Consider the following 15,655-nt stretch of genomic DNA (forward strand, 5'->3'; position numbering starts at 1 on the left):
CAGTATGCCCCAGAGACTTGCTGTTTCTCCTGGCCATGTGTTCATGGTCTCTCTCCCCTCATGACAGCTTCTTTCCCCCTCTCATTCTTCTTCCTCTCTTCTCTGACCTCCAGCCCCGGAATCCTAAACCCACCTCTGTCTCCTCTGCCAAGCTGTTGGCTGTCAGCATCTGCATTTACCAATCAGAAACTTTGGGTCAAGGTCACATAGCAGTATGATGAGATGTCAAAGCTTTTAAGTTCAGACTCCGTTTTAGAGAATGTGACCTAAGTTTGAACTCAGGTTAACTAACAGACTGGTACCTAACATTAGTTTCCAAGTTGCCCCCAAACAAAACTTAAGCCTAGCTCCAGCCTCTAGGCTAATCCCCAACAAGACCAGAGTTTCCAGGTTACACCCTCAACAAGACCAGCATCTCCAGGTTACTCCCCCCACAAACCTGCACCCCAGGTTACAAACCCACACACTTCCTAATGACCACCAATGCAGAGGGGAGCAGAAATTAAGTTTATGATATGACTCCCAGCACCAGCCAATTGTGTTAAAGGCCATAGCAGCTTTCCAGTCAAGTGAGCCTGTCCCCCACACCTCGGTCAGGACTGCTTAGATGTGCACATCCTGGGCCCTATATTTACTTTTTAATCTCACCTCAGGACCAGAGATGGGCCTGGGGGGGGGGCGTCGTCCACTTGATCTCATTTTCCCTCCGCCCAATGTAACCACATTAAATAAACCTGTCTTGCTTTTTACTATTAGTTGGGCTGTTTCAATTGGCTTCTTGAGGACAGGTGACCTGGTTTTCTGGGGTATAGATTGTGACTCCAAATGTGGTAAAATTCTCATTAACTGATAAAAATAGTAACATGCCTAAAGTAAACTGTGCTTGAAAGCAATATGGCTAATGGAGGATACTTCCTTTCCTTCTAGGGGAGATGTGAGCAGATGGTCATGTGGTGTCTGTCCAGTGAAACTGGGTACTAGCTCTCTAGTGACTGAATGTTGCCTTGGAATGACAGCATTGCAAATGTGTACACTGGAAACTCTGGCTGAAGGAATGCAGCACTCTGTGTGCCTCCACAGGGCGAGGCCTCTGCACCTGGCCTCCTCTGGACTTGGCTCTTCCCACTCCTTGTCCCTCTGTCTTATCACGATATGAATCACAGTCACAAAGCGTGTGGTGTCGGTGAGTTTTCCATACAATCGCTCTTTAGTGGTAGTCTAGCAGACCCCTGACACAAGAGTCTGAAATCATCTCTTTAGAGATTTGGCTGCAGTGTATACAGTCATTCCTCTCAAGGCCCCACCCCTTCCAATGGAGACTGTGAAGGTAGAATAGTTATTTTTGCCAGTTTTCAGTCTTAGATGCTTTTGCTTATTAATATACAATACAAATTCAACTCAATGAAGATTCTCAGAGAAAAACAGTCGCCAGAGGGAAGCATACTTAAAGACTAGGCCAGCTCCATTTTTTCTCAGCACAAGGTGAGGAAGGGCATTTTTAAGTTAAGATTAATTCCCTTAGACTAGAGGCTGCCTGGAAAAACCTTAAGTCAGGAATAGTGATTCACAGCCATGATTTCATCATTCAGGAAATGGAGGTCAGAGGGTTGCCGTGAGTTCAACGCCAAGGCAGACAACCACACTCTACAGAGTGGGACTCCATCTCAACAAACAAAAAAAGCAAAAGCAACCAGTGGAGGTATAAGGACAGCCACCACTCTGAAAAACCTTAAACCCAAATGTGTCATGTCTACAGTTGTGTAGGGACAAAGAACAGAGACAGAGGGAAATTCAGCCAATGACTAGGCAAAATTGAGAACCATTCAATGGGCAAGAACCAATCCCTGACATTATTAGTGATGCTCTGTTATTTTTCCAGACAGGAGCCTAGCATAACTGTCCTCTGAGAGGCTCCACCCAGCAGCTGACAGAATCAGATGCAGAGACCCACAGTCAAACATTAGATGGAGCTCAACAAGTCTTGTGGAAAAGTTGGGGGAAGGATGGAGGGACCCAAAGAAGACAGGGACTTCTCAGGAAGATCAACAGGGTCAAATAACCTGGAGTCTTGGGGGCTCTCAGAGACTGAACTACCAACCAAAGAGCAAGTATGGGCTGGACCTAGGCCCGTCAAACATATGTAGCAGATGCGCAGGTTGGTCTTCATGGGGGATTGCCAATAACTGGACTGAGGGCTGTCCCTGAATCTGTTGCCTGCCTGAAGAGAAGGCAAGGGGATACTAGGATTAGCATCTGCGTGAGGGCATACTGGAAGGAGAGGGGGCTGATATTGGGATGTGAAGTGAATAAATAAATAAATTTAATTAAAAAACACTTTGTCTATAATACTAGGAACAAATGTTGTCTCCTTTTTATGACTAAGTGAAACAACAGCATAATTCAGCTTCCAAGTGGAATAGTTTTAAAGCAAACCCTGAACAGCAGCAGCCATGATATCTGGGCAGCAGGTGTTCCTGTTGCTTAGGGGGCAGAAGGGACTTTAATAAAAAATGGATGAGTTCCATAAGAAAACAACATGGTTCCATACTCGCTTTAAGTCCTCCTGAACACCAGTGTGCTGCCTCGGTGTGAAGTATGGAGAGGCTTCAGAAAACATCTGCTGAAGTATGAGCCCTCCAGAAAAAAATATGTGTGGTGGATTTGGAAACAAAGTCTAGAGTTTAGAGTTAGTGAAGGTATATGAAAAGACTGGGAACAAACAAACAAACAAACAAAACCAGAAACTACAGCTGGGTGTGGTACATTCCTGTAAACCCAACTGGCCAAGGCAGGAGAATTGTTGGGAATCTAAAGTCCATCCTGAGCTGAATAGCACATTCTGCCAGGAATACACTGCAAAAGCCTGTTGAGAAGGGAGGGAGAGACACAGAGAATCAGAAAGAATGAGAATCAGAAATTATGTCTAAAATGTGTTTATGTATTTATGTGTGGGTCTGCATGAATGTATGTCTCACTGTATACATTCATGCACCCAGAGAGGTCAAAGGCTGTTGGATGCCCTGGAACTGGAGTGACAGACAGTTATGTAATACTGTGTGAGTGTTGGGAACCAAATCTGAGTCCCCTATAAGAGCAGTTAAGTGTTCTTAGATATTGAGCCATTGCCCCAGTCCCAGAAGTTACAACCAGTCTGATCAAAGGGGTGGTTACAAAATATCTGTTTTGGCATGATGTACAGGGGCAGTTATGGTAGAAACGACAGAGTGAGTACAGACCACAACCTATAGATAGTGCAAGGAACCAGAAGACTTCTGTAAGGGGACTGCACAATAAATGGATTAAACAGGGGGCCAGCTTGCTTGTAAGATGACTTTTGTGGTTATAGCCAAAGTAGCTGGTTCACTTCCATAAACAACGGTGAGTTGATAGGTGTGGGATGATTCAAAAACAGAATTCCATTCACCCAAGAAAGAATACCAACATGAACAGGTCACTGAAGAAATTAAGGGAACATTTAGGAATGGCCACGATGTGTAAGGTTTCACAGACCCCTGGGGGTGGTTGGCTGTCCTGGGACCTCTGAGTGGTGCAAAATGCCCAGACAGAGCAGGATCATGGCCTTCGACACAGGCAATGTACACAAGAGAGGTGCAAAAAGGGTTTAGAGCCTAAATGGAGGCAAAGAACTGGACACAGGGACTGAACCAAGGCACTGGCTCCATTGAAAGTGAGTGTGTGTTGCAGCTTGGGGGTGTGCACATGGCTTTCTGTGTGTACGTGGAGGCCACAGGTCAATATCAGGTGTCTTCTTAGGTTGACTGTGTCTCTCACCAAACCTGCAGCTCCTATTTTTAGTGAACTCCCTGGCACTAGCCCTAGAGTCAGTTGGACTCCACCCAAAAAGCACTAGAGTTACAGGTTTGTAACTCCTAGCTTTTAACTCAAGAGTCCAAGGACCCAAATACAGGTCCTCATACTTGCGTAGCAAATGTATTATCCTCTGCCACACCTTTCCAGTTCTGAACACACAAGCAATTCCAACAGCCATACCATTTGAGACTATGTGGTTTCATTGTACCAGGTCAATGTCTACAACCGTTGGTACTGTAGATGTTTGCTGTCTATATGAGTTGCACACTCCATGAGTTCATATCTCATCATTTCTGCAGGGCAAACTCTTAGTAGTAAAAATTCTGTCAACTACCTGGCACATTTTAAATCTGTGGAAATAATCCCTGAAGTTACATAAAGAATAGTCAATATTTTTATGTCATATGAGGAAAACAGAGCGTGACCAGAGGCTAGGGAGGAGATGCAGGTCTTCAAGTGCAACATTGAGGAGGCAGAGGCAAGTGGATAGGTTTCAGCTTTAGGATAGCCAAGGCTGCCTTGTGAGAGTCTAGCAAAAGAGAGAGAGAGAGAGAGAGAGAGAGAGAGAGAGAGAGAGAGAGAGAGAGAGAGAGAGAGAGAGAGGAGGAAAAGAGCACTCCACAATTCTTGTGTCTTTGTTAACAACAGATTTTTCTTTTACTGAAAACATCTTATTAGTTTGCATTATTTAGGACATGGGACATGAAAGCAATATCGTTTACTTGTCTTCATTAATCATCTCCCTCTTGAATCCTTAGCTGGCTTTTCATTGATTTGCAAGTGCTTCTTATATATGAATGTTAGAAACTCCTGAGTTATGCTGTATAAACTCCCTAACACTTTATCTTTTAATGACCTTCTGTTTTTTTCTTTACAATCTCTCTCTCTCTCTCTCTCTCTCTCTCTCTCTCTCATTATGGTCTTGACTCTAGCTCTCTCATTACTCACTCCAAAGGCTGTTTTAGTTGGTGGCTTTGGATCTCAGTCAACACAAACTGACCATTTCATGCAGGGTCAGCCCCTAATTTTCCAAGAAAAATGAGTAATGAGGCAGCTCTGCAGGTGAGCAGACAGGGGTGTCCTTTGAGAGCAGGTTAGTAAGCCTGATACTGCCTGGAAAGAAGCAGGTGACATTTAATACCATATCACAGAACTAAGGACAGGGTGGTGACTTCACTCACCAACACGTCTGATCCCTGGAGGACCAGCAGGAAAGGCTCCAAGCCACACTTCCTACCCCACACCATGCACCCCTAAGGAATGGCTTTAACCCAACTTCGGTTGTGTTGTCCTATGGACCATCCTTCCTAACTGCAACCTGTGTGTGCTTGCATATTGGAGAGTGATGCTGAATATCACTGCTGACCCCTTTCCATCTCCAGTTACATACTGACCCCCAAATAGTACCCAGCTTTTCTCAAGCTTAAGCCACTCACAGTCACTAGCAAGGACAGTATTAATTAATACCAAGCTAAGCTGTCAGGGAGACTAGAGAAATCCTGTAAAGGGCTTGAATTTGAGGAACAGTTACTGGTTCCTGAAGAAGATGTAGCTACCATCTCAGTAAGCATGATCCTTATGTCTAAAGATCCTGAACTTTCAGGCTATGCCTCCTGCCATGGCAGGCGCTTGTGGCTCACTGACGACACTCAGTAAAGGCTTCTGCCATATAACTACATCTATGTCCATACTACAAACATTTCTCTCCAAAGTTAATTCTAGTGCAACGGACAAGAAGACATGAGGGAGTTCAAATATTTGTAATAGACAGACAATCCTAAATTACAGGAGATAGAGCCAAGTCTTATGACGTTAGACATGTCCAAGAAATGAGCCCAGTTTAAGAGAGAGCCTAGCTCAGATTAATGTTGGGTGGTCTCCCGTTTCATTTTGGCCTCAAGCTTCCCACAATTGCATAACCATATAATCAAAAAAGTTTGTATTGCAGTTAACTAATGGGAGAAGGCAGAGATTTAAATGAACTCTTATAAAACATCAAGTAAAACAAACTTCCTAATACTAGTCATCTTTTTTAATTATTATTTGTAATTTTCTGTGTCAGTATAGTGTGCCTGCATGAATTTATGTGTGCCATGTGTATGCAATGCCCACAGAAGCCAGGAGAGGATGTCAGATCCTCTGAACTAACTAGACTTGTGCATGATTGTGAGCTACCAGATATGGGCGCTGGGAACTGAATCCAGGTCCTTAGCAAAGAGCATCTGAATTGCTGAGCCAGATCTCAAGGTCCTAGTAGCTTTAAACTAAGACACTGGATGTCCTCAAGGAGAATGTGAGCATATTGACCAACAGGACCTTTCAGGTCCTTTTCTGACACTGGACTAAACTTTTCAACCTCTAAGTGTCAAGCAGCCATCATGGCTAGACTTGGTAGTGGGAGGTGGGAGGAATGAGGAGAGCAGAGATGCAGAGTGAACTTGGAAAGCAGTTCATTAAGGGAGGTGGCTTTCCTGGGAGACATGTCTGAGATCCTCCTCTGTGGAATCTGCAAACACAGAGATGGGAAAAGGAGGCTGCAGTGGATAACCACATAAGCAGGTTCTAAGGCCCTGAGCAGGAGGAGACATCAATACTGTCCTGTGCTGACAGGACCATGTGCTAGATACATTCTGTGGGAGAGGGGGTCTGTCAGGATTGTGCTCCACAGCACCTTCCACTACCTACATTCTCATGGGTCAGGACTGTGCTCAACACCACCCTCTGCTACACACATTCTGGGTCATGAGTGTGTTCCATGGTTATGCTGCCCTGACATGCCAATGGCAACAGAATTGGGATTTACATCCCCACCCCGCCCTGAATGAACTCCTTCTCCTGAGACTGGTACTGCATTGCTCCAGCCTGTCAGAGCTGCCCTTGACAGTGGTATCTACAGTTACTACGTTACCAATAGCAAGAACAAAATCTAGCATATGCAGAACAAGAGAAGATAAAAATTGCTAGCAGGCATACAGCAGTAAATGTCCTTGAAATAATTGATGTAAAACCACTGAGATTTCAGAACATGCAGTTATCTGTCCCTGCCCTTCCCCTTGCTGGAGCAAAGCCTTAAGAAACAATGTCACCATCATTTCAACTTTAATTTAAGGACTACAGTATGAATTAGATTGATCCTGTCTTTGTAAAATATGCCCAAGAAGAAAAAGAAAAAAAAAAAAAAAAAAAACTTGGTTCGGGCTTTCTCATTGTTGAAGAAAACAGTTATCTTATAAAAAGAACTGTCAGTAGTGACTGCCACACAGTGTAAACTCACCCAACGATCCATCACTACTGCCATTTAAGACGTTATAGGTAGGGATACATCCAGGCTGGGAATTTTGATGTCATATGACTTAATGTGCATGCTTACCTCTTGCAAATGAGACTCCTTTTTCTTAGCCGATAAATTCAGATGTTTATCCAGAATAGAATAGTATTTTTCACTCTCTTTGTCAAATTTCTTCTTTCCATCCTAGGGAAAAGCAATTTGAACAAAAGAGATTCAGATCAAAGCATCAAAGATGCCTTCATTTCTCCATATTCACCATCCTCATCATCCTCACCAAGAGGTCAAACTAATGAGGTCAAAACCTTAACTTAATAGATAGGACACTGTCTACATCATCATATCTCTCTCTCTCTCTCTCTCTCTCTCTCTCTCTCTCTCTCTCTCTCTCTCTCTCTCTCTAAAAGATTTATTTATTTATTTTCTCTTTAAAAATTATTTTATTAGATATTTTCTTCATTTACATTTCAAATGCTATCCCGAAAGTCCCCTATACCCTCTGTAAATGTCTAATTTTTTAAAGATTTTCGTAATTCAGATCAGTAAACACATAACCAGTTGAGAAAATCACCCACGTAACTCTTCACAAGATCATCTTTTTCACCAGGAAAAGTTGGCTTACTCTCTAGTTTCCCCTTTCGTATCTCTCTCTTCCCCCTTCCTTTTCTGATCCTCCCATGGTTTCTCATTCTTTCGTTTCCCTTTGTTTCCATCCTTTCCTTCATCCTTAGTTGTATTTTAGCCTGAAACTTGCTATGAAGACTAGTCCAGTCTCAAACAAGTTCTAGCAATTCCCTGTCACTTCCTATAGTGCAGGTGACTGGTCACCACTAAACAAGGAAGAGAATACACCCTTCAGACCAGACTAGAAAGAATTTCCTCAGTGGCTAGGTGACACATACATCCAAGTTTTGGTGTTTTGAATAATTCATTTTTACAGAGAAGAAAGATGTTTAGATTTTTGTACTTTCAAATAATTAAATGAAATTAAAAGTAAAACAAATAGAAGATTAGTGATATCTATATCACATTCTCTGGATATAACTTTAATAGCTGGCATTTTCTTATGCCTAAACCCTTTTCTTTTCTTTTCTCTTCTCTTGACTTCTTTTCTTTTCTTTTCTTTTCTTTTCTTTTCTTTTCTTTTCTTTTCTTTTCTTTTCTTTTCTTTTATCTTCTCTTCGTCTAGGTGGTGGTGGTAGAACCTGGAAACAGGATGACCCTTCATGAAGACAGTGGAGAACATTGCTTCCTTGGAAGTGTAAGGAAATCCTGACAAGAGTGGGCACATCTGGGCCCATCTTCACTAACCCCAGATACTGTACACACCAGGGAATCCTGCTCCATTTGTGAGTTCATGTACAACAATTCCATGTGTAAACCACATTTCAGTGTTTTTCAAGCTGCAGCCTTGACCAGATAAAGCTTTTCATGGGCAAGCATTTCATGGTTTGTTTAAATGCCTATCTCTGCCTTCCTTCATGTGGAGTGACTGGTTTTGTGAACCAGTTTTGTGTCAACTTGACACAAGCTAGAGTCATTAGAGAAAAGGAGTTGAGGAAGCGCCTCAGTAAGATCCAGCTTTAAGACATTTTCTCAATTAGTGGTCAATGAGGGAGGGCCCAGCCTACTGTGGGTGGTGCCATTCATGGGCTGGTCCTGGATTCTATAAGAAAGCAGGCTAAGCAAGCCATGGGAAGTAAGCCAGTATGCAGCATCCCTCCATAGCCTTTGTATCAGCACTTGTCTCCTGGTCCCTACCCTCCTTAAGCTCTTGTCCTGACTTGTTCCAATGATGAACAGCAATGTGGAAGTAGAAACCAAACAAATCATTTGCTCCCCAACTTGCTTTATGGTCATGGTTGTTCATCACGGCAATAGAAACTCTGACTAAGACACTGAGAGTCCAGACTGTCTAAAGCAGAAGTCCTGTGGCTGGTGTGCACCAGGCCTTGCTTTGGCATGTGCATAAAGTCACAGGGAAGCAAGGTGCTGCTTGACGGGATGGCACTGTACCTATTCCCAAGTGCAGGAATTGCAAATGACCAGGCAGACTCAGTTGAATGGAGAAGTACTGCCTAGACAATTAGACACCTGAGCTGAGCTGCAGGTCACTTTGAAGTCCTGGGATACACACTGAATATCTGTACAGTGAGGGATTACATTTGCAACAAAGGGAGGAGAAAGAGAAGTGGTGAATGAGGCAAGAACCTGTCTCAAAAAAAACAAAAAAACAAAAACAAAACATCATCTCTACATATATTTACTACTTCAGGAGAACATATAGCATTACCATAAGAAACACAGTGAAAAATCCATTGAAGAAGGATGATGAACACACATAACACAGGATGTGGAAAAGACACTCCTCCAAAGACCAGACTTCCAAGCTTCTAAATGGGAAGAGGATGCAGTCATTTCGATCAGTATTTCTCAGCCATGGGCACTCATACTTGGCTCCAAAACAAACTGTCTTTTCATGTCCCCTATCAGAGAGAGTCATGCTTTCACGCTGGCATGAGGGAACAGCAGATGTTTAATGACCAAATGAAATTTTGTTTGTCGCGGTAGGCACCTTGATTGCACAGATATTCTAACTGCTCAATCAACTGGTACACAAGGCCCAGGGGATCATTCTTCAAACAATCCATTACTGTTTAACTTGGATACAAGACACTAATATCTGTGTGTGAGCAGCTACACAGGGACAGTCAGGCTGACAAAGGGGCTTCCCATGCTGGGCACTGAAGGAACTGGGTTCAGGAAGAGGGTGCAGCTGTTGGAAGGACACTTGAATCTCTGTTTCCCCTTAGCATTTGGTGACATTTTTGGAAATGTTAATTTGATGCCAATACATCAGCACATCTGGCAACACAGAAAGAAATTCTAGAAGCAAGTTTTGAATTCTTCATGGCCTAAGAGCTAAGACAAAGATTGGAAGACATAAAGGAGGCTATAATATACAAAGTGAGTTCTAGAAAACCAAAAATAGTAATTCACATCACCCTACTGCTATGATTCAGTACTCATGTGATACAGGTCTTGCATGAGGATGATTCCAGAAACTAACTCTTATGTCTTGTACAACTAGAATTTTCTCTGAAACCAGTGTCACAGAGGGAAAAAAAAATGATGCATGAACCTCTATATGTATTTGATCATATGACCATTGTTGTCTTAGTGTAATAAAAAGATTAAAAAACAAAAACCTATCTATCATCATGACCCTTTCCTGAAGGCCTCTTTTGTACTAGGTCACCATTTAAAACAAAGCCAATGGAAATAAAGACTCCATGAACAGAGAAGTGGCAGTGGAAAGGGCTATTGATAAGATGCTATAGTCTTAGGCGAAGTACTGTGTAAGGTTTAGCACCTTGGCGGGGGCAGATATGTGTGTGTGGAAACCTACAAAAAGACACACACATATATATTCTATATAAAGTAGTCCAAAGTATCGATTCAGTTCTGAGTCCACACAACAACTAAGAGTGGCAGCTATTAGCATGGCTGGTAACCTGACTCCTTCTCAAAGCACAGAGCATGGACTCTGCAGAGATCTATAATGGCTGAGTCACTGTGGCTGGACCACACCTTTACTTTACATAGTACTGGGGGAGCCATGCCAACTCAAACTCGAAGTGTCCACTTCACTATCAGAGTGATTATTTATTACAAAAATATAGTAGTTATAAAATCTTAGGCATACTGTGTATGAGAAAAGATTAAAACACACTACTGTTAAAACAGTGCTACCTCTAAACCTGATGAGAATACTCTGAAAAACAGTGTGGTAGTTTAAATGACAATGGACCTCATAGACTCAAATAGCTAATACCCAGTACCCTATTGCATCCCAGGCTAGCCCATAACTCACTATATATTCTAGGTACCAAGAGTCCTTCCTCAGCCTCCAGAGCTATCTATCATATTGGTTACATTATTTTCTATAGAACACTGCTACAAAAACCTATTCAAATAGCAATATTGGCAACCATTAAATTACAGCTCAAAAATACCTTATTTTTAAATAAGGAATAAATATTTTCAATTTCTTTTACAAATAGAATGTACACTTAGGATTAATTCTGAAGATTATTTCATTGTTGCAATTGCCACTCAGGCCACTATAAAATTTACCCTGTAACTATGTCATCACTGTAGTGACTCCATTGTCTATATCTGCAAGAGCTGCATGCTTTGAGACATCAGCTCCAGGCTAGCACTGAGGACAGTGATGTGAAGAATATCAACAGACACAGTTATACTTTAAAATAAGGGTCTTGTTTTATTTTATTGTTTTTTTTTTAATTTTCCCTCTGTGTGTGTTTTGCCTACATGTATGGCTGCACACCACACACATGCCTGATGTCCATGGAGACCAAAAGTGGAGTCCTATCCCCTAAAACTGAAGTTACAGAGGTTATGACATGCCAGGTAGATGCTGTGAGTTAAACTTGAATCCTCTGCAAGAACAAGAATTATTCTTAAGAACTGAGCCCTCTCTCCAGGTCCTGGGTGTATGTTTAAGTAATTACCATGGTAGACATTGGTACATGTGCACAATCAAGACAGAACCAACAGCCACCTCCAGCTAGGCTTCTCCCTTGACTTTTGTTATTGTATTTGTTGAGACAAGATCTACTGTATTCCATTGGCCATGACTTTGCTATCTCTTTGAGAATGAACTTGAACTCATCATACTCCTGCTTCAGCCTCCAGAATGCTGAGATTGCAGGCCTGTATCATCTGTCTAGCTTTTTGTAATGGTGGGGTTTGCATCTTATACAAGGACAGAGAGTCTGTTCTTTGTAACATGTGCTTTACAAGGTTCCTGGGTCCAAGCCATCCCCCAAGTAGACATCCTATTGATTGGAAGCCTCTGTGTAGCTTGTACAACAATACCCTTCCAGTGGATGGATGTCTCTGTGATTTCCTATCTCATCAGTCCATTCCCCACCAACTTCCCCATCCCAGACTGCCAACAGACAGACATTCCTGAGTAGTTGCAACATTCTCTTCCCCCATATTGCCCCTTTCCCAATTATATCACCATGAGTAAATGATATTCAACATAACAAAACAATTACATATTTGGACATACAAGGTATCCTATATATGAGAGAGAAGAATACAAAAATAGACATAGATAATACAGACACAAAAGCAGTCTCAACACAGAGAACAGAAAACCCAAAGTGTAATAAGGATGAGAAGAGATGTTCAGGCTCATTAACAAACAGAGGAATTCATATGATGTTCACATTAGAATTATTAGATGTTGCTAAACATTAGAGAATTGAACGACATTGGCTGGCAAGAGTGATCAGTAAGTAAAGATCCCTGCTACCCCGATGATGTCCTAGTGTTGATCCCCAAGACCCACATGGTAGAAGGGGAGACCTATGCTCACCACTTGTTCTCTGGTAGCCTGCACACTTGTAGCACGCATGCATCACAAACGTACACAAAGTAAATAAATGAATAAATAAATATGAAGAAATGTGAATGCTAACATACAAGATTCTGGTCTTCTTCATCTGGACCTGAATGGGCACATTCCATTTTAGAGGGAAGGGTTGTCATAAGCATCCCGGACAGACCTATCCGCAGGAACAAGTTCTAAGTGATTTCTAAAGGACAAGCTGACATCTTGTTCATGAGTACCCCTTTTATAACTCATTAATTTGAGCCTTTCCTCCACTTCTGTGCTTGTATCTTATGCATATGTATGTATACATATCATGTATGTGCATGGAGGCCAGAGATAGACTTCAAGTGACTTTTGTACATCAAAGCAGGGTCTTTCTCTTTAGCCCCAAGCTTGTAAGCGTATCTACTCTTGCTGATCAGCTTGACCCCCACTCTCTGTCTTTCCAGCACTGGAATTACTGTGAGTTCATGTGCCTACCTGGTGTTTGCATGGTTTACCTAAACTCCAATACTGACACTTACACAGCAAGCAATGTACCCAGTGTACTCTCTTCTCATTAACTTTGACACCTTTACCATGTTATTTTATATCTGGTACCTATACTCTGAGGTGACCATGTCTAAAAGAATTAAGAGGGAACAACTCTTTCATAAAATTGGAGAAAAACAAATTGCCTACCCTAAAAGGTAAGCATATCAAAATCTTAATTTGTGAGCTGATACTATCATAGTTACCAGAGCAAGGCCAGGCCAGGTATCAGTAGGAGCACTGTGGGTAATCAACAGAGAGCCCTGGCTATTTGCACACACACACACACACACACACACACACACACACACACAATGCAGCAAATAAACCACAGAAGCTCTTCTTTCTTCCAGAAAAATGTAGGGTAAAGGCAGGTCAGAGGAAGAATGAGAGAGGGCACAATGGGGAGGGGAAAGGAGATCAACAAAAGGAGGTGGAGAGAGGAAAGGGACCACGGCAGGGAAAGCCATGGTGCAAGGAGCTCTGAAGTTTCAGGCCTTCTGGCACAGAGAGATTCAGAGCAGGTAGGAGGGTTGGTCTCTCATCTCTGCTTGGCCTTTGTGGGCTAAGCATCAAGAGGAAGGCAGTATGAATGGGCTGTGATCTGATGGGCTCTGACACAATGTTATAAAAAAAATTACCATTTTGTAACTCTATATTCCAAAAAGGACATTTGAAAAGTAACTCTGGGCAACTGAATTCTGAGATGCCCCTATTAAAGTTACCCAAACTTTTTTCTACCCTAAGCATTAAATTTTCCCTTTGTTCGGAGATCACTAAAATAGATAAACCTGGCGCAATAGAGTAGTGTGACAAAGGTTAAACAGTATGCTTGAGATAGAAACTATTTGTGATTGGAACTCAGGAATGTATTCTCCTCTAGTCCTCAGGGACAAGCAATAGCAGGCAGAAGTTAAATTTTATATTGTATTAATTTTAATGCTGTTTTACATAAAATCTCCTAGAATCAGAGATTGGGGGCAAAGTTCCTGCTAAAGATTCATATGTATGTGTGCATGTGTGTGTGTGTACATGTTTGTATATGTATATGTGTATGTGTGCACATGTACATGTGTGTGCCTGCAGGTTCACCTATATGTGCATGTGTATATGTGTGGTAAGTGCGTGTTTGTATGTGAATGTCCTGTGTGTGTGTGTGTGTGTGTGTGTGTGTGTGTGTGTGTGTGTGAGTTTTGTGTATGATTGATGTAGTCCTTAGGCAGTAAAATGGAAGGAAAATGGATGTGAAAACAGGAAGAATAGCCAGCACAAGAGTTCATGACCAAAGGAGCCACTGTAGCAGGAGGAAGAATCCAGGTGCTCAGACAATACAACACTTCTCATTCACTCCTTAGGAAGCCCTTGTACCTTGGTGAGCAGCAATAGATAGCACTCTTCTCCAGGTGTCTGCTCACCTTCCCCTCCAGAGGAGAGTCAGCCCCCCAGGGATGGCTCCAACTCTGGGACTCAGCCAGGAGGCAGAGCTGAGACCCAGACCTCTGGGCACCTTCCCTGCCAGAGGAGAGTTAGCCTACAGGGAGGGCTCTGACCCTGGGACTCAGGTGAGAGCACCATCTTGTATCTTGGGTCTCTCAAAAAACCAGTCTGTGCAGGAGAGTGTGCAGGCTGCCGAAGCAACAGAGCTTCTTGAATGGGGTTCCTTCGAGCCTTCATCCTCAGCCAGAAGGAGGAGCTGTGACACAGTCCTCTGGGCAACTTCCCCTCCAGAAGAGAGTCGGCTTCCAGGGAGGGCGCTGACCCTGGGATTCAAGTGAGAGCACCATCTTGTATCCCAGGTCTCTCAGAGAACAGTCCACACAGGAGAGCATGTGGGCCACAAAAGCAACAGAGCTTCTTTGACAGGGTCCATTTGGGCCTTCGTCTTCAGCTATGAGGCTTAGCTGAGACCCAGACATCTGAGCACCTTCCTAGCCAGAGGAGAGTGGCCTCCAGGGAGGACTCTGACCCCAGGACTCAGCCAGGAGGAAGAGCTGAGATTCAGAACTCTGCACACCTTCCTCTCCAGAGGAGAGTCTGCCTCCAGGGAGGGCTCTGACCCAGGGACTCAGGTGATAACACCATCTTGTATCCCAGCACTCTCACAGACCAGTCCCTGCAGGAGAGCTCGTGGGCTGCAGAAGCCACAGAAATTCTTGGACAGGGTCCCTTCAGGCCTCCACATCAGCCAGGAGGTAGATCTGGGCTACAGACCTCTGTGCACCTACCCTGCAAGAGGAGAGCTTGCCTTCAGAGAGTGCTCTGACCCCTGGGACTCAGGAGAGAGTTGGACTTCCAGGAGTGCTGAAAAAGGCAAACAGAATAACAGGAAGAACAAGCACCAGGCACAGACAGCTAGAACATCTAATACCAGAGATTACCAGATGGCAAAAGGCAAGTGTAAGAATCTTACTAACAGAAACCAAGACCACTTGGAATCATCAGAACCCAGTACTCCCAGTACAGCAAGTCCTGGATACCCCAACACAGCCAGCTACTGGATGGAACACAGGGTCCCCAATGGAGGAACTAGAGAAAGTACCCAAGTACCTGAAGGGGGCTGCAACCCTGTAGGTGGAACA

General features: G+C 43.1%; 1 protein-coding gene across 4 annotated transcripts in view; it reads right to left on the reverse strand.

The window, feature by feature from the left end:
- The window catches only part of Arhgap42 (Rho GTPase activating protein 42), a 243,793-nt gene that overhangs the window by 73,591 nt on the left and 154,547 nt on the right, over positions 1–15,655 (reverse strand). For all 4 annotated transcript variants that reach the window (XM_029543298.1, XM_029543297.1, XM_021206545.2 and 1 more), the window contains one exon: positions 7,202–7,303. In XM_029543298.1, coding sequence (XP_029399158.1) covers positions 7,202–7,303 — 102 coding nt within the window. The remainder of the gene's footprint in view (positions 1–7,201; positions 7,304–15,655) is intronic.

This window comes from Mus pahari, chromosome 10 (assembly GCF_900095145.1).
Source record: "Mus pahari chromosome 10, PAHARI_EIJ_v1.1, whole genome shotgun sequence".
Classification (NCBI taxonomy): domain Eukaryota; kingdom Metazoa; phylum Chordata; class Mammalia; order Rodentia; family Muridae; genus Mus; species Mus pahari.